The 24252-nt window shown below is 35.5% G+C and overlaps 2 protein-coding genes and 1 non-coding gene across 4 annotated transcripts; 2 read left to right on the top strand and 1 right to left on the bottom strand.

The window, feature by feature from the left end:
* Positions 1–1152: 1152 nt before the first annotated feature.
* LOC107860176 (heptahelical transmembrane protein 4) lies at positions 1153–5575 on the top strand. Of its 2 annotated transcripts, XM_016705446.2 has the most exons (4): positions 1153–1444; positions 1592–1835; positions 2951–3248; positions 4701–5494. In XM_016705446.2, the coding sequence occupies exons 2-4, from the start codon at positions 1612–1614 to the stop codon at positions 5352–5354; spliced, it is 1176 nt and encodes a 391-aa protein (XP_016560932.1). In that variant the 5' UTR covers positions 1153–1444; positions 1592–1611; the 3' UTR covers positions 5355–5494. The 2 variants fall into 2 exon arrangements, with proteins under 2 accessions (XP_016560932.1, XP_016560933.1); XM_016705447.2 differs by lacking the exons at positions 1153–1444; positions 1592–1835 and adding an exon at positions 3908–4002 and having other exon boundaries at positions 3112–3248; positions 4701–5575.
* Positions 5576–5599: 24 nt separating this feature from the next.
* On the bottom strand, positions 5600–5673 carry TRNAT-AGU. Its single transcript has one exon. It is a non-coding gene; the product is annotated as a tRNA-Thr (tRNA).
* A 2192-nt stretch (positions 5674–7865) lies between these two features.
* LOC107860174 (putative glycosyltransferase 7) lies at positions 7866–9888 on the top strand. The gene has a single exon (XM_016705445.2). The coding sequence runs from the start codon at positions 8340–8342 to the stop codon at positions 9702–9704; it is 1365 nt and encodes a 454-aa protein (XP_016560931.1). The 5' UTR covers positions 7866–8339; the 3' UTR covers positions 9705–9888.
* Positions 9889–24252: the final 14364 nt, after the last annotated feature.

The raw sequence follows: 24252 nt of genomic DNA, 5'->3' as shown, positions 1-24252 counted from the left end.
GTAGAGGTGTCCAACTTTTATAAAACTGAAATAGTATAGAGATCATTTTGCCTTAATTAAATAATAAAAATTTACATAGAACACTTTGTGTGCTTTGTAATTGTAATAATGTGCATGCACCAAGGACAAATAAATTTGTAAGTAGGTGTTTTAATAGTCTGACATTGTCATCAATCGGTGCCAAAACCGTAACAAACAAAATCACCTCAGTATCTCCGCATCTATTCTCAAGGCAGCTCATCTCATCAGTCCTTTTCTCAAATTGGTAGTACTTCCTTTTGTTTTATTTATTTTAGCGATAAAATATATGTTATTAAATTATTAAAAATAATTTATTTATATTACTTAATCAAAATTTGATTTATTTATGTTATTATTTTAAAGTTTGATAAAAAAAATTTAATGATATAGACCTCTAATAAGAGATTATGTAAATAATTTTATAAATTATTGTTAAAAAATAGCGACATGAATAACATTTTCCTGTAACAATAAATCAAGAATGAAATAGATTAGTCAAATTTTTAGTGAGAGTGATCAATAGCGGAGCCACCTTTACTTCAGGTTCATCCGAATTCTCTTCGATGAAAATTATAGTACTATTTTTATATTATTTTTACATATGTTGAACCCCTTTCAACTAATTTGTATATATACTTTAGAACTCCCTCAATAAAAATCTTGGTTCTGCCACTGATAATGACATAAATAAACAAAGCTTTTAACAAATGGAGAGCCATAAATAAACGTATTTCATTTTGTCATCAATGTAACTTATTTTATAAGGTTGAATAAGCTTGTCGTTTCGTTATATTTCTATTGCTTGTAGTATCTTGAGATTGTCTTGATAAAATGTTGAAAAGTGTCTCTTATATTTATTAATTAATAGTTTCTTAAATTTAGTGATTGTAATATTTTAATATTCAATATTAATATTAATATTATTTGCTATGCTTTAATTAGTTCTCACAAATTGTTGAGTTGCTAGAGACACTAATATACTAATTAACAATTAGTAGTATTTTCTAAAAAAATATTTTTTCACTTACCAATCAAACACTAGAAAATATTTTTCTAAAAGTATTTTCTACTCACCAACTTAATACCATAAAATATTTTTCAGTCACCCATCAAATATAAAAAAATAAGTAGAAAATTAATTTACTTTTGAGAGACGGAAAATATTTTCCATCATACCAAAAACACCCTGCGTCTTGTATTTAAAAGCAACTGGCATATGTTGAAAATTGAATGACCACGTAGAAGTTTCTTGTGAGAAACTTAACTCCTCTTTAATTTCGTTACATCGATCCTTCTTCTTCTCCATAATCTCATCCCCTAATTTCCTCCAAATTAAGGCTTAGGTTTCTACGATCAAGAAACACGTCATCATCCCTTTTGGGATTCTTTCTCTTGTTCTTGCTACTCCATTTTCTTGTTGAACGTATGTTGTATTACCAACTAATTCTTTATATTGACATACCCTTTTGTTGTTTTCTTTTCTAGAGTTTAGATCTGTTGGTTTGTTCAACCTGATCAGAGTTTTTTTTTTTTTTTTGCGTGTGTGTGTGTGTTGTGTCTTTCTTGACAGATAAGGAATTGAATGTGAAGATGGGTGGTACGGACAAAGAGAAATTGATTGGATGTGAGCCAAGGGAAGGTAAAGGGAAGAGGTTGTGGAAGAAAGTGAAGTATCAGCTGGTGGAGTATCATTCCTTGCCTGGGTATTTGAAAGACAATGAATATATTCTGGGTCATTACAGGGCTGAATGGCCACTGAAGCAAGCGTTGCTCAGCATTTTCACCATTCATAATGAGACCCTCAATGTTTGGACGTAAGACTTCTTTTTTATCGATGGAAAATTACAATGTTTATATATGATTAGAATTATTTTTGATGTATATATAGTGGATATTGACCCCCCTTCAGCTTCTTCGTGTGTTTACTTTTTCGTATTTTGATGTTTGGAAGGGTTATTGCCACGGGCTTTGCCCTCTTATTACATGATCGGCGGTAAACAGGTTTGGAACATTAGTCAGCTTTCATGTTTTACAGAATGAAAAATACTTCTGACACTTTTTTCCTGTTCCATTGGCTTGTTTTTATGTAGAAACTTCTGATCTTTCTATTCTTATATTTGGTACTATAGATTAGAAAAGATGGTATGCTCTGCCACAAGTTTTGGGAATAGAGGTATTGTAATTGAATCTTAGACCAAAATTCTTCAACTTCATTGTTGAGTTGAGGGTACTAAGCCATTCTGCTATCTGAGGTTCTTTGAGCTTTGTTGAGAAGAGGTAAATCAGTCATTTAGCTGCTCTCCTGAGATGAGGATCTTTACAGGCCACAAATGTACTCTGCATTTATTTGTTTTTTTTGAAAGGGTTATTGGATCAATTGTTGTAATAATAGTAGTTTGATGCCAATTAACATAAGAGTATTTCAACTTTCATAAGTGCTACTGCTGTCTGACCAAGGATAAGAATGCTACTTTTGTCGTCTAAATTCTGACTCAGAACTTTGGGCTTAGAAAAGATCAATAGAAGATATAATAATTGTCCAGTTGTTGTTAGAAACATTTCCGACACTGATCTATGGAATTGTCAACAAAGTTAATAAAAAGACTTGCATCTTCGCAACGACGGTGAAACAGCCTACATAAGTCATATTCAAAGTGTAAACCGTGGTTTCTATCTTTGTGCCTTATAAGGAGTTTAGGTACAGGCTGACAGCTTGGGTTTACTCTTTTGAGTTTCCTTACTATACCTCAGCTGAAGCAGCAACTGCTTATTTTATCTTCAGTTTGTATTTCATGTTACTGCTTGTTCCTTTATGTTATTGGTTCATGATCAATTTGTAAATGTTATGCCTATACTATCTTGATCCCAACATACTAATTGTAAAACAAAAATTTCATGAATAGAATCTTGATTTTCCTGCTTGTTATAGGCATTTGATTGGGTTCTTCCTCTTCCTTGTGCTGACCATCTATACTGCAATCCAAGTTCCCAAGGTTGTGGATCTACATTCTTTACAGAATCTCCCTGATGTGCTGAGGAAGGCTGATTTGCACAAATTACAAGCAGAACTTATGACTTGTCTTCCTTCTTTGCTGCATATGCCTGATTTGCACACACTTCGAGATGGATTGCTACCATCTCCCTCTAACTGGCATATTCTTGACCTCCTGAATAACTGTCTACCTGAGCGATTTTCCCACAGCAACCATACAGATGTCTGCGTATTGGTAAGAATGCCTCATTCAACTGCTGCTTAGTCTCTTCTTAGCTGCACATGTTTGAAAAAAACCTTTGCTTCTAATGACTTTTCAGATTAAATAACCATAATTATTCAGGCACGTTATGTTTCTTGTTTAGTTTGATTTCATCTTAATCGTATTCATTCTGACTGGTACCATTCACTCTGTAATACGTGCCACTAAGCTGAATTTGCTTGACCAGGAATTCACAATTCTATAGTGGGGTGTGCATCTTATTTTTAGAGAAGTCGCTTTTTATTTCTTACATTCCTTTTGTCTATGCTTGTTTGGTTAAAGAGAGTATTTGATAAGACTGTTTCATAGTGAATGTGGCTAAATACTTCTTATTGACTCACCATTTCTCATGTCAAATTAAATTAGTTCAGTGGTTGATTGGTTTTTCCTATTAACATTGCTAACCTGACCTACATTTTCTGATTGGAATATTCCCATGTGATGTTATTCATTTGACAGTCATTTTACCTTTGGTATTCTTTCAACTCCATTGCTACTTCAGCCATAAGATTTCCAGTCTCAGCATAGAACATTTCCAATGAGTGCTGATGGGACTCTATTGCTCGATGATTTAACAGTTGACACGCCTAAGTAATGATATCTTTAATTTTATGGATCTCGTTACCTGTCAGGGACATGACCTGTCACATAACCTCACAAAAAAAAGGAAGAGAGAACATGGAGCTGTTAGAATGTTGGAGTTACTGCTGATACTTAAATACAAGAGGTATTCCAAATGATAAATACAGCTGCTCATATTTCACCCCTGAAAAAAATTAATCGACCAAGTTTTCCTTGTTCTGGTAGTCAACAATTAGACTCTGTCTGGTTTGATGTCTACCTTTACTCCTTTGCACCTTAATCTTTTGCCATAAGATTAAGGTTGTATTTCTCTTCCCTTGGATTCCATAAATTTATATTTTCCTGATGTTGTTTGCCTTCTTGACACTACCACCACTGATTTTTCATAATACAGGGAGGTATGTCAAATCATAATAGTTGAAAACATAATTAAGTAGTAATACTGTTTATGTCTAATTTGCATCTTTCCACTTCTCCACGAAGCCATTGCAAGACAACTTTCTGCACTCAGACTCCCTCTCGGAGTTTGTCCCTTCAGTAACTTGGAGCCTGCCCATTGTCTGGTAGATTCAGCCAAGCAACCTTAGAAGTGCTTGCATATGGAAAATTAAATGAAGGTCGTTGGTTTTGATAAATCAAATAATAGGAGTTAACAATTATCTGTGATGCGACCTATTAAGCTTCTATGCAAGTTCTTCTATTTAAGATTGCTTCTAATCTAGGAGAAGTAGCCTGATTTCGAAATGATCATAACGAATTACTTGTATTTCAGGAATGGTAGAAACAATCAATGGTCTAGTCAAGTTTTGATACTGAAATTTCACTATTTATCATTTTTTGCAGCGGAGTGTAAAGGAAGATGTTGCAAATATGATAGCACCATTGCTGTTGCGACCAATAACACGGTGGCCATTCTATGCCTTCCTTGGTGGGGCAATGTTTTGCTTGTTAGCAAGCAGCATATGTCATTTACTTTCTTGCCATTCAGAGCGTTTATCATACATCATGTTGAGGCTCGACTATGCTGGTATTGCTGCCCTGATAGCAACTTCATTTTACCCTCCCGTCTATTATTCCTTCATGTGTTACCCCTTCTTTTGCAATCTGTACCTGGGATTTATTACCTTCCTGGGAATTGGCACAATCTTGGGTTCCCTCCTTCCTGTGTTCCAGACCCCAGAATATCGAATCATCAGAGCATCTCTATTCTTCGGAATGGGCTTATCAGGTGCGGTACCTATTCTGCACAAGCTGTTTTTGTTTTGGCACCAACCAGAGGCGCTTCATACCACTGGATATGAACTTTTGATGGGCATATTTTACGGCATTGGAGCGCTGGTGTATGCCATGAGAGTTCCGGAAAGATGGATGCCTGGGAAGTTTGACATTGCTGGCCACAGCCACCAACTATTTCATGTACTTGTGGTAGCAGGGGCTTATACTCATTACTGTGCTGGGTTGGTTTATCTCCGGTGGCGGGACCAGCAAGGGTGCTAAGAGCCATTCAAGAACTGTGAAAAGTCAGTCAGATACCTTAATTTATGCATTAGGGCGGTTCAAATGTATGTAAATGTAGTGAAGATGTGTTGTTTGCCCATCTTCATTAATAAATGCGTTCCATCAGGAACGATTGTCCATTATCTAGCTTATTATGGTTGGTGGTATCTGTATTGAAGTTTTGCGGAGAAAAAAATAAGAGGAGTTCTGAAGACGCACCATAAACTTGGCAAAAAAGTATAGACTGCTCTCGTTGAGAGTCGAACTCAAGACCTCCCGCTTACTAAACGGGTGCTCTAACCAACTGAGCTACGAGAGCTTGTTGACTGAATTTCCTTAGACACTAGTCATATTTGCGTGCCAAGAAATATTTTAACCAAAAATCACAGAGAAAAGTGAGATTTGATTTTGCGTCTTTCACAAAATTATATTCCTTCCGTTCAAAAAAGAATGATCTACTTTAACTTGACACAAAGTTTAAGAAAATAAAAAAGATTTTTGAATCTTGTGGTCTTAAATTAAAGTTGTGTCAAATGTATCAAAATGCGCTTTAATTTTGGGGTCCTAAAGATGTAATGTGGAAAGTTGAAATTAAAGTATTACAAAAAAAAAAAATTATTCTTTTTTAAATGGACTAAAAAAGAAAGTAAGTTATTCGTTTTAAAAAGAGGAGAGTATTTAGTTTTATATTTTTTTTTATAATAAATTTTCATGTTTACACATAGATCTAAAAAGGCATTTTTCCTTCTTTGTTTTTGTCAAACAAGAACTGTCAACTGGGACACAATGCACTAACGCCTAACATACTACCACGTGATGAACCAAATCTCTCACCATAATTCCTTTCACGTCAAATTAAACTACAATACCGTAGCCAGGAGGTCTTAAACACCTTTATAGTGAGTTTCAATTGGAAGATCATATTTGACAACGAAACAGAAGACGTGGTACTGCTAAAGTGTCCAATTAAGTCCCTACGACCTAATTTAAGCAGACAAACAGTTAACCTTACAAACGTCGTTGTCAAGTATATGAAGCAACAAAATGTATATTACCATTGTCCTGATCATTTCACGTTATTAAGACAATAAATAACGAAAATCGGAAAGACGTAGCATGAAAATTGATGCATGTCTTTGAAATTACAAAACTGCTCGTTCAATTCCGTTGATATAAAGTAACAGAATACTACTCTGGATGAACAAAATGAAACGAAATATTCAGAAAAAGGATTAAAATAGATCGATGTGGGAGAAATCTGACACAACATAAGCAAGTCACATGGGAAATTAAAGGGAAGGCGGAAATAAAGAGGTAGGGCTTGAATTTCCTCTAATATCGAATCTACAGATTGATAGTTAGTAGCATTAACTAGTACTGTTATTTTATGGTCATAGGTGATACAATTATAAGTGGGAACGTTATTAATATATAAAGTTTAATCAACTAATTTAATAATATGACTGAGATAGTGAAATATTAAATATACACCAGATATATATTGATAGTGTATTATATTATGGAGTTATTATGTATACAGTCTCGTACAGATGGGGCTCATAAAAGAAGCTACTAAAAACAAAAATAAAGTAATATCAAACTTTGTTTAAAGAGCATAACATTAGCATAGAGCGGGAGAGGGAGGGTGAGAGATAAAAGAGTTGGTTGGTGGTATGGTAGGTGATAGGATGGGAATCTCGCACTTGAAGAGTTTGGGTTTTAGGGCTTGAAGTTGAACTAATAAAAGAGGATGGATATGGTCCTGCCACGTCATGGGTGATATTCAACTATGTGTATTGTAGTCTATTCAAATTAAATATCAAATCACTTGGTGGAATTAGAATAAATTTAAATCAATTCTAACACACAATAATAATAATAATAATAATAATATATCTAGCAAAATTTTACAAACAAGATTTGAGGAGAGTTCTAAAGAATCCTAGTTCATGATAGTAGAGAAATCATTTCTGAAAAAACTTTTCCTCAAGAAAAATCAATACTAGTTTATTATAAGCATCAATCTGTAATAATTTATGAGAAAATTGTTCTTCCCTGATGAGGTTTGTCGATGATTAACATCATTACGGTTAGAAAAAGTGATTAAAGTTAGAATCTAAAGTAGTCAGTAGACCTCATTCTCGATTAAAGCCGGCAATTACTCAGGAATAAACGGCAAACTTTCCATTATCCCGGACGCATTACTATCATACGGTCCTACTCCTCCATTCAATCCAATATAAATAAATAAATAAATAAATTTTTAACTATGACATATTTTCTTTTAAAAAAATAATTTATACTTTTGATTTATTTTTTTTCAATTTTTTCTTAAAATTAGAGATAATTTAAAATCCATTAATTTTAAACATAATTTTCTTTTTTTCATTTTAGACAATATAAAATGGAAAATAAACAAAAAAAAAAAAAAGTGAAAAAGTGTCGGTTCATTTTCCACGTGTCCCATCTCTCTTATCACTTCACCTCTTCGACATCACAAAAAAACGGAAACACCACATAAAACCAACACTTGGGCCCCAAACTCAGCGTTATTTTTGTGCGAAAGCAAAAAATAACCCCATTAAAAGCCGCACCAAACCGATTGTAATCCCCCTAATCGGTGCACTAAGGCCAGTCGGTCAAATTTGGCATGGCACCACAATACAGCAAGTTTAGTGAGGCCATCGATGAACACTTACTTCATCCCATTGTCTTTAGTCACCACACTTGACCGACACACACTTTCCCAGCTCCATATCTACTCTCTATCGTCATCCATTTCATATTTCTTATCTATTTTTCTACCAGGAATTTGTATGCTTTCTTAGTTACTGCCAAATTTGCTGTGCTAAACTCTCTTTGAACACAGAACCAAAGCTGGACACTCCTTCTAGTACAATGTCCAGTATTAGATGGTGACAACTCTCTAATTACTACTCGACGAAAAGCCAGCTTGCTTGGGTAACGTATGCTTTCCTTCATAAAATGGTAGTAACTCCTCAGTTGCATCAAACATCTTACACATCTATGGCTAAGCAAAACTGTAGGAGTAAAATTTCTTCTGTTTTCTCCGATGGATTTCTCTTTGTTGGTGGAAGTATTGTGGCTTTGATAGTTGTCTGGGCGTTATGGTCTTTTATGAGCGCTAGTCCCACCGCCGATCCCAGTTTTTTACCTACTTCCGCCACCCAGAAGTCCGCTTTGGAAACTCCGAGAGACCCGGTTGATACTGGGTTCAATTTACGGTTTGACCCGCCCGACCCGACTTACTATGACGACCCGGATATGAGCTATACTATGGAGAAGCCCATGAAAAACTGGGACGAGAAACGAAAGCAATGGCTGAAGCTGCATCCATCATTCATCCCCGGTATAGAAAACCGGATACTTATGATTTCCGGTTCACAGTCGACTCCATGTAAGAACCCAATCGGCGACCATTTGCTGCTGAGATTCTTCAAGAACAAAGTGGACTACTGCCGAATTCACGGGTACGATATTTTCTACAATAACGTTTTACTGCAGCCTAAGATGTGGTCTTTTTGGGCCAAAATGCCGGCGGTGAAAGCAGCCATGTTAGCTCATCCTGAAACTGAATGGATCTGGTGGGTAGATTCAGACGCTGCATTCACCGATATGGACTTTAAGCTTCCATTGGATCGTTACAAGAACCATAACTTCGTTTTACATGGTTGGGAGAAGCTAATATACGAGGAACAAAGCTGGACAAGTATTAATGCCGGAGTTTTCTTGATCCGGAACTGTCAATGGTCCATGGACTTGATGGAAACTTGGTCCAAAATGGGTCCACAATCACCGGAGTACGATAAATGGGGTGAAATTTTACATAGAACTTTCAAAGACAAGATTTTCAAGGAATCAGATGATCAATCAGGTCTAGCTTATTTGTTGTTGAAGGAGAAGGATAAATGGGGTGATAAAATGTACGTAGAGGGCGAATATTACTTCGAAGGGTACTGGGTGGAAATCGTAGGAACATTAGACAATATCACAGATAAATATTTAGGAGTTGAGAAAGGGGAGGAAAGGTTGAGGAGGAGACATGCTGAGAGGGTTAGTGAGAGTTATGCTAAGGTGTGGGATGAACACCTTAAGGATGCTGGATATGGAAGATACAGTTGGAGAAGGCCATTCATAACACATTTCACAGGATGTCAGCCATGTAGTGGGGATCACAATCAGATGTATTCTGGTGAGACTTGTTTTGATGCTATGCAGAAAGCGTTGAATTTTGCTGATAATCAGGTGTTGAGGAAATATGGGTATATGCACAAGGACTTGCTTGATTCTTCTGATGTTTTTCCTGTGCCTTTCAACTTTCCTGCCTAATAGTTTTATTACCTCTCCTTGTTAATTTTAAGCTCTATAAATATATATATATAGGTATGTACTTTACTATATAGTCTGTTTTTAAGGTTTTATTTTGTATTTTTATGGTGCAAAATGCAATGTTGAGGTAGTTGTAATATGGAGTTAACTTATATATAGTGAAGAAATTTACACTATTACAACAGTGTATTGCGTTATTTTCTCAGGTCATTTTACACTCATGTAATATGTGCAAGGGAAAAGAATAATTAACGCCTATATATATTGTATAAGAGGAGTATGCACATGTGAGTAATTTCAAAGGACAAAATTGCAGGTTTTGAAAGCAACATGTGGTTCCATTTTGAATTAGAAGTACTGTGTTTGGTATGTAGAGAACATTTTAACAAAATATTGTTTGTTCAGCTCAATCCAAATTGGATCTATTCTAAAAATACAGATGCTATGATTTCTTATTTCAACAGGGTATACATATCTAAATTTAATGTTTTAGATACATTTTTCCAGATCTATTGTCAGTCCTAAGTAGGATTTAAAAGTTTGTATCCATTTTTCACGATATTATTATACATTGTGTCACGTTATTATGTCACATGGCGAATTTTTCAAATTAAAAATTTATGTGGAATCTAGTAAGATATCAAGTGGACCTAGAGATAGTGACCAAAAGGGAGATCTGATTGAAGAGTTTAGGAATAGATCTACTGATCAGTTGTGATACTTTCTACATCACACAATTTTCTTATTAAACAACCTATTCGTCTTTATGTTCTTTTCGGATAGATGTACAAATGAAAGCGCCAATATATATATATATATATATATTCAATAAAGCAATAGGGAGGAAAACAAAAACGTTGTTTAAATTTTTTAAATAATTAAAGATAGAGAAGATTTGTCTGGAAATTGAATCTTTTTCTGATCCGGCATGGCTATGTGTTGTTTGTTGGATAGACGACTCATATTGTCTGCTGGCACTTTCAGGATCAAAGAAGCCAAAAGAGGCTCAAAATTTATTCAATAAAATTATCATATGAGTAAACGACAAATAACCAAGTGTCTTGAATCAACAATCCCCTCTGAAAATAAAGAAGATTTATATACGTGTGTGTATTATTTTTGTCCTCGCCTAGTTCATTTAGCGATATCCTATTTGAATAGACACAAGTTACATGTACTTTAGAACCTACAAACTTATAAAGAAATTGAACAAATTTATTTGAGATATGATTTAGTAGTTGAATAACACTCGTTAATCAGCATAAGATGTGATTCATGATTCCACCCTCACAATCTAAAACCAAACAGTGATGCTATTAGCCTTTAACAACAGCTAGTTTTATGTACTTTTTTTATGAGAAATTTTTATTTTTACATACGAAAATCTTCATTTTATATTTAAGAAATTTAAAAAAAATCAATTTTCTTCTATTCAATATATAAAAAAACATAAAAGATCTCATTTGCTCCGAGGGAGAGGTATTGGCACGTGTGAGCAAAATAAATAATCCAGTGTGTATTAAAAGGCTTAAAAGCAACTTGTATGGTATTCTGTTCAGAAACACCACCTTGATCATTATGGACAATTTTATTGTGCAATACGTACCATGAAATGGGCTAATTAAAATTAGTTTGATAAGTATTGGTTACCATAACCATTATATTAGTGTGTATATATATTTTACCTTCTTTTTTTTTTTTTTGCTTTGCTATAGTTGTTGTAGGGTCATCTATAATTGAATAAAGCCATATTATGACGATACCCAATTAAAGCAACAGAGAGAAGGGGACCAGAAACGTTACAAAAATAAAATGGAGAAAATTATCAGAGGGAAAATCGAATCATTTTCCCTGTTTTAATCGACTCATTATTGAATGAAAGGCATATCCCTTTTCTGCTCTCTCAATTTTCTTAAGAGCAACGTGCTTGAAATAATCAGGGATCAAATCAAACATTGGGATATAATACCAGTGAAATAGCATGCATGTAACAATTGTCCATGATTTAGCCATAGATACAAAGCGGATTTATTGTTTGTCGATGCCAACTGGCTATCGGTCGCAACAATTTGTTGGGAAGGCCAATCCAAGACAACACATTTCACCATTTTATCTATACTTGCAGCGATGTTGGCACACATGGGGATCTCCTTGGACAAATACTTTTTGCGCTCATTGAAAGTAAATGGCTTTGATTGGTACATTGATTTAGAGTCTGAGTCAATTGATAGTTGAGAGCAACTTACTATTTTTACAATGAATCTCATTCTCCAATTCCTACATCAAATTAGTCTAGGGGCAAAACGCTAAATCAAGACAAGTATGCTAATGATGTCTCCTTCGTCTTCAGATGAAAGCAACTCTCCTGGGGCTGGATAATATCCTAGGTGGGCTATTTATGATACTATACAATTTGCACGATCAGATGTACATATAATATGCTTGTGATTAGCCGTTTCAATTGTATCTTTTATCCTGATCGAAGGAGAAATTACAAATGCATCAAAACAAGTTTAACTTGAAATTGAAAAAAACTTCATATTAGGTGAATTAAAATAAAAAGTCGAGAAATATTTCACCGAGTGATAAACCAGCTAAACCTAGAGCTATGATGGAGACAATAATCCCAAAAATTATATTCTTGCCAATGATTAAGGTAACAGCACCTTAAACAAATGTACATATTAAAAAAATCCATATAAAGTATTATTACAATGCACAAAAGCAATACTTGTTATTTTATTTTTGGATTTTTGTGGTTTATAATGCGATGTACCCAATTTGTAGCACAATGGGCCTGCCCAACCATTGAAGGGTCATTATGTTTGGGTTGGAGGGGGTATAATCCTCCACATAAAATCCATCATTAATTTGTACTTTGTTTTGTTGGTTTTGAGGTTATTTACATAACGTAATATGATATTTGGCTGTTAGTTTTTGTTTCCACATTAATATACTCTCTTCTTCGTTCACTTCTACTTTTTTTTTTTTCCTAATTTAAATTTTTCAATATAATGGAGAAATACAAGTGAACCGAGATAGTACATGGCTACATGGCAAAGTGGCCCTTCAAACCTATCACTTACAAATGGACAAGACATCAATCAATTCGGCTTTCTTATCCATCATTTTGCTGATTTCACTTGGTTCACCATTATCCTCGAAGGTGATGGGAGATTCAAGTGGTTCATCAAGTGAATATGATGTGCACCCCAATGCTCAATTACCTTGCAAAATTGACAAAGATTGCCAAGGAATATGTCCAATCTTTTGTAAACATCATTTTTGTAACCCACAACAGCTGCATATGTACGAACTGTGTTGAGATATAGAGATTTGTGTTGGAAATTAATTTTTGGTTTGATAATGCAACCAAGAAAGTAATTATTTTGCTTAAAAAAAAAAAACCATGGCTACATGCATAAGTTAAGCTTAAATTTATGTATTGTTCTATGCATGGTTGAGCATGGACTAAGAATGAAGATATTAACAACATATGAACTAAATTATAAAATGACATAACTAAATGTCATTATAGTAAGATAGTTCTGTTACTTCATCAAAAAAGATGAAGCAATTGAAATTATACATTGTACTAATTTGTGAAATATCAATATCAATCAGTGAACAAGAATTACTAGTTCACGTAATCAATTGCAAAATTTTGGGGAAAAAAGTTCACCAGCACAAGGCCCAATTATGTCTTCAGTCCTTTTCATGTGTAATAGAATATGAGAGAAAGTGGCTGTGAAAATGAGAGTGCAAATTTCAGAAGTTGGGGTTGGGCGAGGATTTGGACGTAAAAAAATGAAAAATTTACCTAATACTTTTTATAAACTATTTATTGCTTTTGAATATATATTTTATTTATTATCTAGGTATAACATATTTAGAAAAATATTTATCATCTATATCAATTTTACTATGTATTAAAAGTGAATTATGTATGTAATATATATGTATTAGAAGTGTGTCAATATGTATTATACTTGTTTTGGTAAATAAAATGCACTATATATTAAAAGCAAATTATGCATGCAATATAAATGTATTAAACTATGTACTAAAAGTGAATTATGCATGTCACATAGATACATTATAAGTGTTTTAAATATATTATGCTTGTGAATTATGCATGTATTTGTAGACATCTAAAATTTGTCTAAAATTTGTGGACTCTTCAAAAAGAATCTAAATTTTGTTAGAGTTCTAGGAGGGTATTAGATGTTTACAAATGCCCCCTACTTCAAGGCTTATCGAAGTGTAGATTTGATGATGAGTCTTGAAGTACCAATAAAGCTTCCATCTTTATGCAATTTGTTTCCAACATAATCTAATTTATGGAAAATTCATTTTAACCTCAAACAAAAATATGAAGAAACAATAATTTTATTGATAAATGAAGTGCATACAAATCTGTTCCTCCCTTGATTTTCTCCGTAATTCGAGGGCCGTTACTGACGTATTTCTCGAACATAGGATGATCTCTTTATGAATATCTCATGATTTTGCGGAATATTAAAGATCCCGATCTTTTTACGAATACCCATCAATTTATGGGATATTTCAAGATGCCCGCTTCAGGGAATATGTTACCCTTAAAATAGACGGGATTTTGGGTAAAGTAGCCTCCTAGAACACGAACAAAATTTAAATTCTTGAAGAGTCCCACAAATTTTAATTTTAGATGTCTACAAATGCCCCCTACTTCAAGGCTTGAAGTACCAATAGAGCTTCCATCTTTATGCAATTTGTTTCCAACATAATCTAATTTATGGAAAATTCATTTTAACCACAAACAAAAATATGAAGAAACAATAATTTATTGATAAATGAAGTGCATACAAATCTGTTCCTTCCTTGATTTTCTCCGTAATTCAAGGGCCATTAGTGACGTATTTCTCGAACATAGGATGATCTTTTTATGAATATCTCATGATTTTGCGGAATATTGAAGATCCCGATCTTTTTACGAATACCCATCAATTTATGGGATATTTCAAGATGCCCGTTTCAGGGAATATGTTACCCTTAAAATAGACGGAATTTTGGGTAAAGTAGCCTCCTAGAACTCGAACAAATTTGAATTCTTCTTGAAGAGTCCCACAAATTTTAATTTTAGATGTCTACAAATGCCCCCTACTTCAAGGCTTGTCGAAATGTAGATTTGATGACGAGTCTTGAAGTACCAATAGAGCTTCCATCTTTCTGCGGCGGCTACAGATTTGCAGATCTGATTTATGAGAGAAGAGATGAATGGTAGATTTGATCCCACTGGGTATGCCAAAATTTGTTTGCAACAAATTTTCATAGTTCTGAAAATTAACTGCAGCAAAAACAAAATAAACAAAAAGAATAATTTTATTAAATAAATTTTGCGAGTACAATTATGTTATTCTCTCAATTCTTCTCTCCTAAGCTTTTCCGTAATTCGAGGGCCTTTATAGCATAATTCTCGTACTTCCAGATGATTTCAGCCTCCTAGAAATGTGTTTGGATCTCCAGGAATTGTTTGATAGCACTTTGTCTTGTCGAGTTGATCTCCGAACAGAACTCCGTTAGTCAATTCATTGAAGAGCAATGTAGTCAATGCAGAAGCTTCCTCCAATGCTTGCAAAATGACCTCAGAAAATTGTGTAATCCTCCTATTTATAGTTGTAGGAGGTAGGCAGTCCAAGTGTAAATAACCTCTTCTGTCTCATTCTGATTGGTCCATTCAATTTTCAAGCTTATCACTAATGGTTGAATTTCTATTAGTATCCATGATAAAAGTCAAATTCTAAATGTAGAAATAGAAGAAGGTGGACCCCCTCTCTGTTGAAAGAAATGAGATTATTGCGGATACACACATTAATTAACCAAATTTGCCCGACGTAAAGGCAATCAAGAAAGCTGCATAAGTGAATATATAACCTACAGAAAAGTGAGCTAATCCAACCAATCTTTCTTGTAAATGTTATGAGACAAGGTTGCTTGTGATTGGCCAAAAATATGTCATTTGGGACATTTGACGGTGTTTCATTGGCTCTTGAACTCGACTTGGATTGCCACATCATTTGATGTGTGTGGTCTTGCTTCATTGGTCTTTAATTTGACTGGGATGCTACATCACTTGACGCGTGTCATAAGTTTGGGCCTCAAGGGGAGATGGACTTTGACGTCCTTGATAAGGAATAAAATGGGCTTATTATTTTAATAGCCCAAAATAATTTTAGGCTCAATAAAATATGAGTTAAATCCAATTTTTATATGAATTTGACCCAATAAATTTTACGGGTCTACAGATGCCCCCTACTTCAAACCTCGTCAAGGTGTTTGATTTGTCGGACCAGTTAGAGCCGAGATTTGAAGTATTTGTGGAACCCTTTTTTTTTTGCTAGACTTGAGCAGTTTGTCGAAATCCGACTCCTCGAAGTCATCATAATCTAGGTAGAATAATGTGAATCCCTTCCTTAGGAGTGTAAAATTCTGTTTAAAACTAAATATATCCAAACCTTGTAGGATTCGGGTATTAGTCTTCTATCGAATTTTAATAGGATTAAATAATAATGTTACCCCACTTCGAAAAGGATTAGGAATTTGACTGGTTTTGGACACTTGGATGTCCTAGTTCATCTTGAAGACAACTTGTTCAACAAATTCCTTTTCGAAATCAAAGTGGGGGCTTTTCAGAGTCTATAAAAGGACATCACCACCCCATTAAGTCATTGTAATTCAGCCTGAGCAGAAATTCAACTCCCGTTCTTTTTTTTTTTGCTCTTTTTTCACAATTGAGCTTTCGAGTACTTTGGGGCGTCTGTGGAAGAAGCTTCATAACGCATTGTGGAGGTGTATGAATCACGAATGACTTATCGTGTTGGAAAGTAAACTCGCAAGACTACATTCTACGCGAAAACCACGCTCAATTTAACTCCAGATCTGCCCATGTATCGTTTCAAAATCAGACCTTCAGTTCTGTTTCGTCACTTTTTACTTGTTTTGTGCAGTCTCACGAAAACTCTCATATCTTGACTTAGGAATATCAAAATCAGGATCTGTTTTCTGAGTTGGAAAGTAGACTTATAGATCTACGTGTCAAGCGAAAAGCACAATAGATTGCATCCGAATTGTCCCAAATATCACTCCAAATACGACCTTCTAATCTTGATTCGCTTATTATCTTGACGTGAAAGTATTAAAATTACGTGCCATTTTTTGCATTGGAAAGTAGATTCTCAGAGATACATCTCACGCAGAAACCACAATCAGATTGTATTCGACTCATCCCAGATATCGCTCTAAAAATAGCCTTCTAATCTTGGTTCGCTAGTTATTTCAGCTTTGTGTAGCGTCACGATAAATTTCATATCTCGACGTGAAAGTATCGAAATCAGGTTCCATTTTTTGCATTGGAAAGTAGATTTACAGAGCTACATTTTTCGTGGAAACCACAATCAAATTGAATCTGAATCATCCCAAATATCACTCCAAAAACAACCTTCTAATCCTGGTTCACTAGTTATTTCAACTTTGCGCAGCGTCACGATAAATTTCATATCTCGATGTTGAAGTATCAAAATCAGGTGTTGTTTTTTGCATTGGAAAGTAGACTCGTAGATCTACGTTAAATGTGAAATCCATCAACAGAAAACCTCTATATTTTTGCAGGTAAATTTTTAAAGTTACAACCTAAATCTTGTGGTGCTTCTTTTTCCTTTGGCAAACTTACCGTTCAATTTAATGTCTTTGGCAGTTCTTCAAACACGGAGAGGGTATCTTCAGTGCTTTGAAAATATGGTGAACTTTCGTGTCCAAACGAAACCATATCCTCTACTTGAAATAGCAAACGATGAATGATATTCTCCTACTAGCGTCCTTACCTTGAAAATTCATCCTCCTGTAATAGGTGTCTTCCCACTTGACAGAGGATCGCCTGATATGTCCCTTCATCTAGTCAAATGGTCGACAAAAGAAGAAATTAACGTCCTTTACCTCAATAAGGTCATTAATACTACTGCTTTTGTGTTGCATTCATCTACACATGATAAAGAATCTGCTACTACCTATCCCAAAGGCTCGAATAAGGGCCTTGCTACATGGAATTATCCCCAATCAGGTTTTGGTGAGTTTCATTATGTTACTTGCTATTGGGAGTGTGTAGAGGATGTTCTTAGCCGTAGCAAGGAGGCGCTGGAATGAACTAAGATTTATGATGTTGTTTTTGCCTCTTTATTCACTTACGATGTCAACGAGAATGTTTTGCAGGCCTTTTGTGAACTTTGGCATTCCTCGACTAATATAATATGTGTCGACATTGGTGATCTTTTTATTTTAATGTGGGACATGCGTATGATTGGAGGCCTTCAAATACATGGAACTTTCTTTGATAAAGTCATCTCTTTGGCCAACGAATTGATACAAACAGATCAGCAAGGGAAGCTATTTTTGCCTAAAACTTGTGCTTACTTATTTTCAGTTTTCTATCGGCTTTCAAATGGTGTGTGGAAGGAGGTTTTTGTCTGTGATTGGGTGAATTTTTGGTTCAAAGGATCAGAGCGGTATAAGGAACCTCCACCACGACGCCCTAAATAGCAAGCTAAACCAAAGTCCAATCACAGTCCCAACGGCTATATTGATATGTCATTTTTATCGTGAACGGAATAAGAGAACGTACCTTTCATCGAGTTAGGTGTGGAAGGGTCTCTTAGAGAAGCTTTATTGGGGATAATTCCATGTAGCTATGCCCTTATTTGAGCCTTTGGGGTATGTAGCAGTAGATTCTTTGTCATGTGTAGATGAATGCAGCACAAAAGCAGTAGTATTAATGACCTTATTGAAGTCAAGGACGTCAATTTCTTCTTTTGTCGACCATTTGTCTAGATGAAGGTACATGTCGGGCGATCCTCTGTCAAGCAGGAAGGCCCCTATTACCGGAGGATGAACTTTCAAGGTAAGGACGCTAGTAGGAGAATATTGTTCATCGTTTGCTATTTCAAGTAGAGGATATGGTGAAGTTTGGTCACGAAAGTTCACCATATTTCAAAGCACTAAAGATATCTTCTCTATGTTTGAAGGCCTTCCAAAGAAATTAAATTAAACGGTAAGTCTGCCAAAGGAAAAAGGAGCACCACAAGATTTAGGCTGTAACTTCAAAAATTTACATGCAAAAATACAGAGGTTTTCTGTTGATGGATTTCACATTTAACGTAGATCTGGGATTCTCTTTTCAATACAAAAAATGGAAGCTGATTTCGATACTTCCACGTCGAGATATGAATTTTATCGTGACTCTGCGCAAAGTTGAAATAACTAGTGAACCAAGATTAAAAGACTATTTTCTGAGCGATATATAGGATGATTCGAATTTAATCTAATGGTGGTTTTCGAGATAGACGTATTTCTACGAATCTACTTTCCAATTCCAAAATCTTCACCTAATTTTGATACTTCCACGTCAAGATATGAAATTTATCGTGACACTGTGCAAAGCTGAAATAACTAGCTAACCAAGATTAGAAGGTTATTTTTGGAGTGATATCTAGGATAATTCGGATGCAATCTGATTATGGTTTCCATGTGAGACGTAGCTCTGAGAATCTACTTTCCAATTCAAAAAACGGTACCTGATTCCGATACTTTCACATCAAGATATTGAATTTCTCGTGACGCTGCGCAAAGCTGAAATAACTAGTGAATCAAGATTAGAAGGTCGTATTTGGAGTGATATTTGGGATGATTCGGATGCAATCTGATTATGGTTTTCGCGTGAGACGTAGATCTAGTTTCCAACGTAAAAAACGGCTCCTGATTTCGATATTCCAAAGTCAAGATATGAGAGTTTTTGTGAGACTGCACAAAACAAGTAAAAAGACACAAAACTGAACTGAAGGTCTGATTTTGAAACGATACTTGGGTAGATCTGGAGTTAAATTGAGCGTGATTTTCGCGTAGAACATAGCCTTGCAAGTGTACTTTCTAACACGATAAGCCATTTGTGATTCATATACCTCCACAATGTGTTATAAAGCTTCTTCCACAGACGCCCAAAAGTGCCCGAAAGCTCAATTGGGAAAAAAGAGCAAAAAGATGAGAAGATCGAGAGTTGAATTTCTGCTCAGGCTGAATTACAATGACTTAATGGGGTAGTGATGTCCTTCTATAGACTCTGAAAGGCCTCCACTTTGATTTTGAAAAGGAATTTGTTGAACAAGTTGTCTTAAAAAAGAATTGGGACATCCAAGTTTTCAAAACCAGTCAAATTCCTAATCTTTTTCGAAGTGGAATAACATCATTATTTAATCCTATTAAAATTCGATATAAGACTAATACTCAAATCTTACAAGATTTGGATGTATTTAGTTTTAAACAGAATTTTACACTTCTAAGGTAGGGATTCACGTTATTCTACCTAGATTATGATGACTTCGAGGATTCGAATTTTGACAAAGTGCCCAAGTCTTGCAAAAAAAGAGGGCTCCACAAATACTTCAAATCTCGTCTCTAACAGGTCCGACAAATCAAACACCTTGACGAGCTTTGAAATAGGGGGCATCTGTAGAAACATAAAATTTATTGGGTCAAATTCATATAAAAATTGGATTTGACCCATATTTTATTGGGCCTAAAATTATTTTGGGCTATTAAAATAATAAGCCCATTTTATTCCTCATCAAGGACGTCAAGGTCCATCTCACCTTGAGGCCCAAACTTATGCCACGTGTCAAATGACATGGCATCCCAGTTAAATTAAAGACCAATGAAGCAAGACTACACACATCAAATGATCTGGCAATCCAAGTCAAGTTCAAGAGACAATGAAACATGGACCAAGGAGTCTGACATGTGTTCGAGTCAATGGGCTAGTAATCCTATAAGACATAAGGAAGCTGATTGGTGGGATCACCCTGAGGGGTGCACCGTCGACCGACCTTGATCTTCTGAGAAGGGTTCGAGTGTAAGCATACCTATCGGGACCCAAAAGATGGATGCCTGAGGGGGGCGAAGCTAAGTAAAACTCTGGTGGAGGCCTGCAGCGATACTGACGTGCAAATTGTTCGTCTGACTTGGGTACAGGGGCGAAAGACTAATCGAACCGTCTTGTAGCTGGTTTCCTCCAAAGTTTCCCTCAGGATAGCTGGAGCTTGCATGCGAGTTCTATCGGGTAAATCCAATGATTAGAGGCCTCGGGGGCGCAACGCCCCTGAACTATTCTCAAACTTTAAATAGGTAGGACAGCGTGACTGCTTTGTTGAGCCGTGCCACTAAATCAAGAGCTCCAAGTGGACCATTTTTGGTAAGCAGAACTGGCGATGCGGGATGAACTGAAAGCCGGGTTACAGTGCCAAACTGTGCGCTAACCTAGATCTCACAAAGGGTTTTGGTCGATTAAGACAACAAGACAGTGGTCATGAAAGTCGAAATCCGCTAAGGAGTGTGCAACAACTTACCTGCCGAATTGATACGTGTCAAAGAGGCATCTTAGCACTCGAGAACATGAAGGCGTGAGTGAAGACCCGAGCTTGTGGGGCTGCCCATTCAAGGAACAAGCTTTGAAGTGTTGAGAAAAAGTCCCAACACTCCAAAACAGTCCAACGAGTACACTACAAGGCTGCCCCCTTTGTTTGAGCTCAATAAAGGCCTTTTGGTCATTTTTGTAATAAGTGTTGCCCTAGTCTATAAATAGAATATTTAGGTCATTTTGTCATTGAGAACTTGGATTATATATTTTGTAAACTCATTGAGAGTGTTTTGGCAAGGTGGAATCCTTGTGGCAAGATGGAATCCTTGTGTTGTTAACTTGCTTAGAAATGGTGGTTGCTTGGGAATCCAATTTCCTTGAGGTCCCGTAAGAGTGTAGCTGTTAAATATTACTTGTTGTTTATGTTTTGATGTTTAATATACACCTTAGTGCTTAAACTTGTTGTATTTCATGTATCACTATTTATCCTTTTAGTTATTGTCATCTTATATCCGTTTGTGTTGCTTGTTCTTCTCACATTGTGGGCTGTTTTGTATGTTCGTGGGTTGTTTCTTGTATCACGAATCAACTAGCCCTGAAAATAGATGGCGCTTAAGCGCGTGACCTATACCCAACCGTCGGGGCAAGTTCCAAGCCCCGATGAATAGGAGGGCGCATGGTCGCTGCAAAACCTTGGGCGCGAGCGGCCGTCGGTGCAAATCTTAGTGGTAGTAGCAAATATTCAAATGAGAACTTTGAAGTCCGAAGAGGAAAAAGGTACCATGTGAGCGGCACTTGTACATAGGTTAGTCAATCCTAAGCGGCGGGGGAACCCCGATAGATAGCACGTTTCGCGCGTACTCCGAAAGGAAATTGGGATAAAATTCCCAAATCGGGACGTAGCAGTCGACGGCAATGTTAGAAAGTCCGAAGACGTCAGCGGGAGCCTCGGGAAGAGTTATCTTTTTTGTTTAACAGTCTGCCCACCCTGCAATCGGCTCAGCCGGAGGTAGGGTTCAGCGGCTGGAATAGCACCGCACGTCGCATGGTGTCCGGTGCACTCCCGGTGGACCTTGAAAATTCGGAGGACTGAATGCCGTCCCCACCCAGTAGGACCAAATCTGCCCTTTATCTCTTCTCTCATAAATCAGATCTGCGAATCTATAGCTGCCGCATAAAGATGAAAGCTCTATTGGTACTTCAAGACTCATCATCAAATCTACACTTTGACAAGCCTTGAAGTAGGGGGCATTTGTAGACATTTAAAATTTGTCTAAAGTTTGTGGTCTCTTAAAAAAGAATTCAAATTCTGTTAGAGTTCTAGGAGGCTACTTTATCTAAATCCCGCCTATTTAAAGGGTAACATATTCCCTGAAATAGGCATCTTGAATATCCCATAAATTGATGAGTATTCGTAAAAAGATTGGGATCTCCAATATACCACAAAATTTTACGGTGATAGAAAAATAAATTTCAATCACAAATAAAATATAAAGAAACAAGAATTTTATTAATTAAGAATATGGGTACAAATCTATTCCTCCCTTGATTCTACTCTCTTTTGTCCGTTATTCGAAGACCGTTAGTAGCGTATTTTTCAAACGTAGGATGATCTTTATGAATATCCCATGATTTTGTGGGATATTGGATATCTCGATCTCTTTACGAATACCCATGAGTTTATGGGATATTCGAGATTTCAATCTCTTTCCAAATACCCATGAGTTTATGAGATACTGAAGATGCTTCTTTTTCAAAGAGAGTAAGCATCCTTTTTATAGGCATAATTTAGGATTGATGTAGAGTAGTGTTAAAAAACTTTAATAGAATTTGAAACTTTACAAGATTTTGATGTCTACAGTATTGTAATTATATAGCTATAAATGGTAAATATTTTGTAAATATGATATATTTAGGTAAGTTTCCAAAAAGATTCACGCATTGTTTTGGCAGTCATATTTAATTATTAACCTTTTATATTTACTTTCCAGTTTCCATGAATATTTCAGCAAAAGTATGTTTTTCTTCACATGGAGACATTCATAATTGAAATTTTAGTCATTTTAACAGGTGAGCTTATACTTGAATGAAGAGAGTTAAGAGAATGATAAATGAGTTTGTTAAAAATATTGTTGTTTTGACAAATTGATATTTGCATTTTGTTCCTTTTGATAAATGGAATTTGTATTTTAAATTTGAGTTTTTTTGGTGTTAAATCGTTTAAAATTAGAAGAATAAAAATGAACTGACAGGGCGAATATACTATTGGGCCCAAGTTGGGATATCCGACCCAGCTCACTTGATTCATTCCCGCCAGAAAGCCTAAAGGTGGATCGCTCCGCTTTTATAGACGAGACCAGTCAATAAATTTCTGGCAGACTTTTTCATTTACCAATATCCACACACACACAACAAGCAAATTAGTAAATGATAAGAAGAAGAAAATTGAATTTAAATTCTTCAAGCTCAAGTCGTTTGGCAGATTCATCGTTTAACTTCCTATGTTATAGTATCCCATAAATTTAAACTATATTTTTACATTCGAATTCAAAAAGATTGTCGAGTCCTTATCAATTTCTTTTTCAAGATTAAATCATAGATAAAATTTGTGGTCCTTAGTTTCGTTATGTTGTTATCTACAGTAACGTCCATAAAAAACATTAGCAGAAAATGCACGAGTGAAGTTGGACTCATAAAGGTAAAAAACATTAAGGGATAGACAGCAAACGTAAGCAAACAAATTAGAAAAAGAAATCCTTTTAAATATTGGTGGAAGTTTGGTCAAGGTTTTTTGTCACATATTTGGCGTGTTAATTTTGACAAATATGTAATTGGATGAAAACCCACTAATTAAGGAGAGCTGCTAATTCTCTAATTTTTTTTTCTGTTTATACAACGACCCAATCTTCCACAATCATCACTCAATCAAGCCACTCTTTTCATATATTTTGTCAAACGTATCTTTCTTTTGGAACTGAGAAATCATCGGTCGAATGATGACCCAGAAAGCATTGTCCACACTTGTAGACAAATTTTAAATATAGGACTTTGCCTTTTTGCATTATTGATTTCCAAACTATTACTGGTACTTAAAAAGCTAGATTAGGAGAC

This window comes from Capsicum annuum, chromosome 2 (assembly GCF_002878395.1).
Source record: "Capsicum annuum cultivar UCD-10X-F1 chromosome 2, UCD10Xv1.1, whole genome shotgun sequence".
NCBI classification, from domain to species: Eukaryota; Viridiplantae; Streptophyta; class Magnoliopsida; order Solanales; family Solanaceae; genus Capsicum; species Capsicum annuum.
Note: the sequence above shows the minus strand (reverse complement) of the source record. Positions and strands in the feature narration are given on the sequence as shown.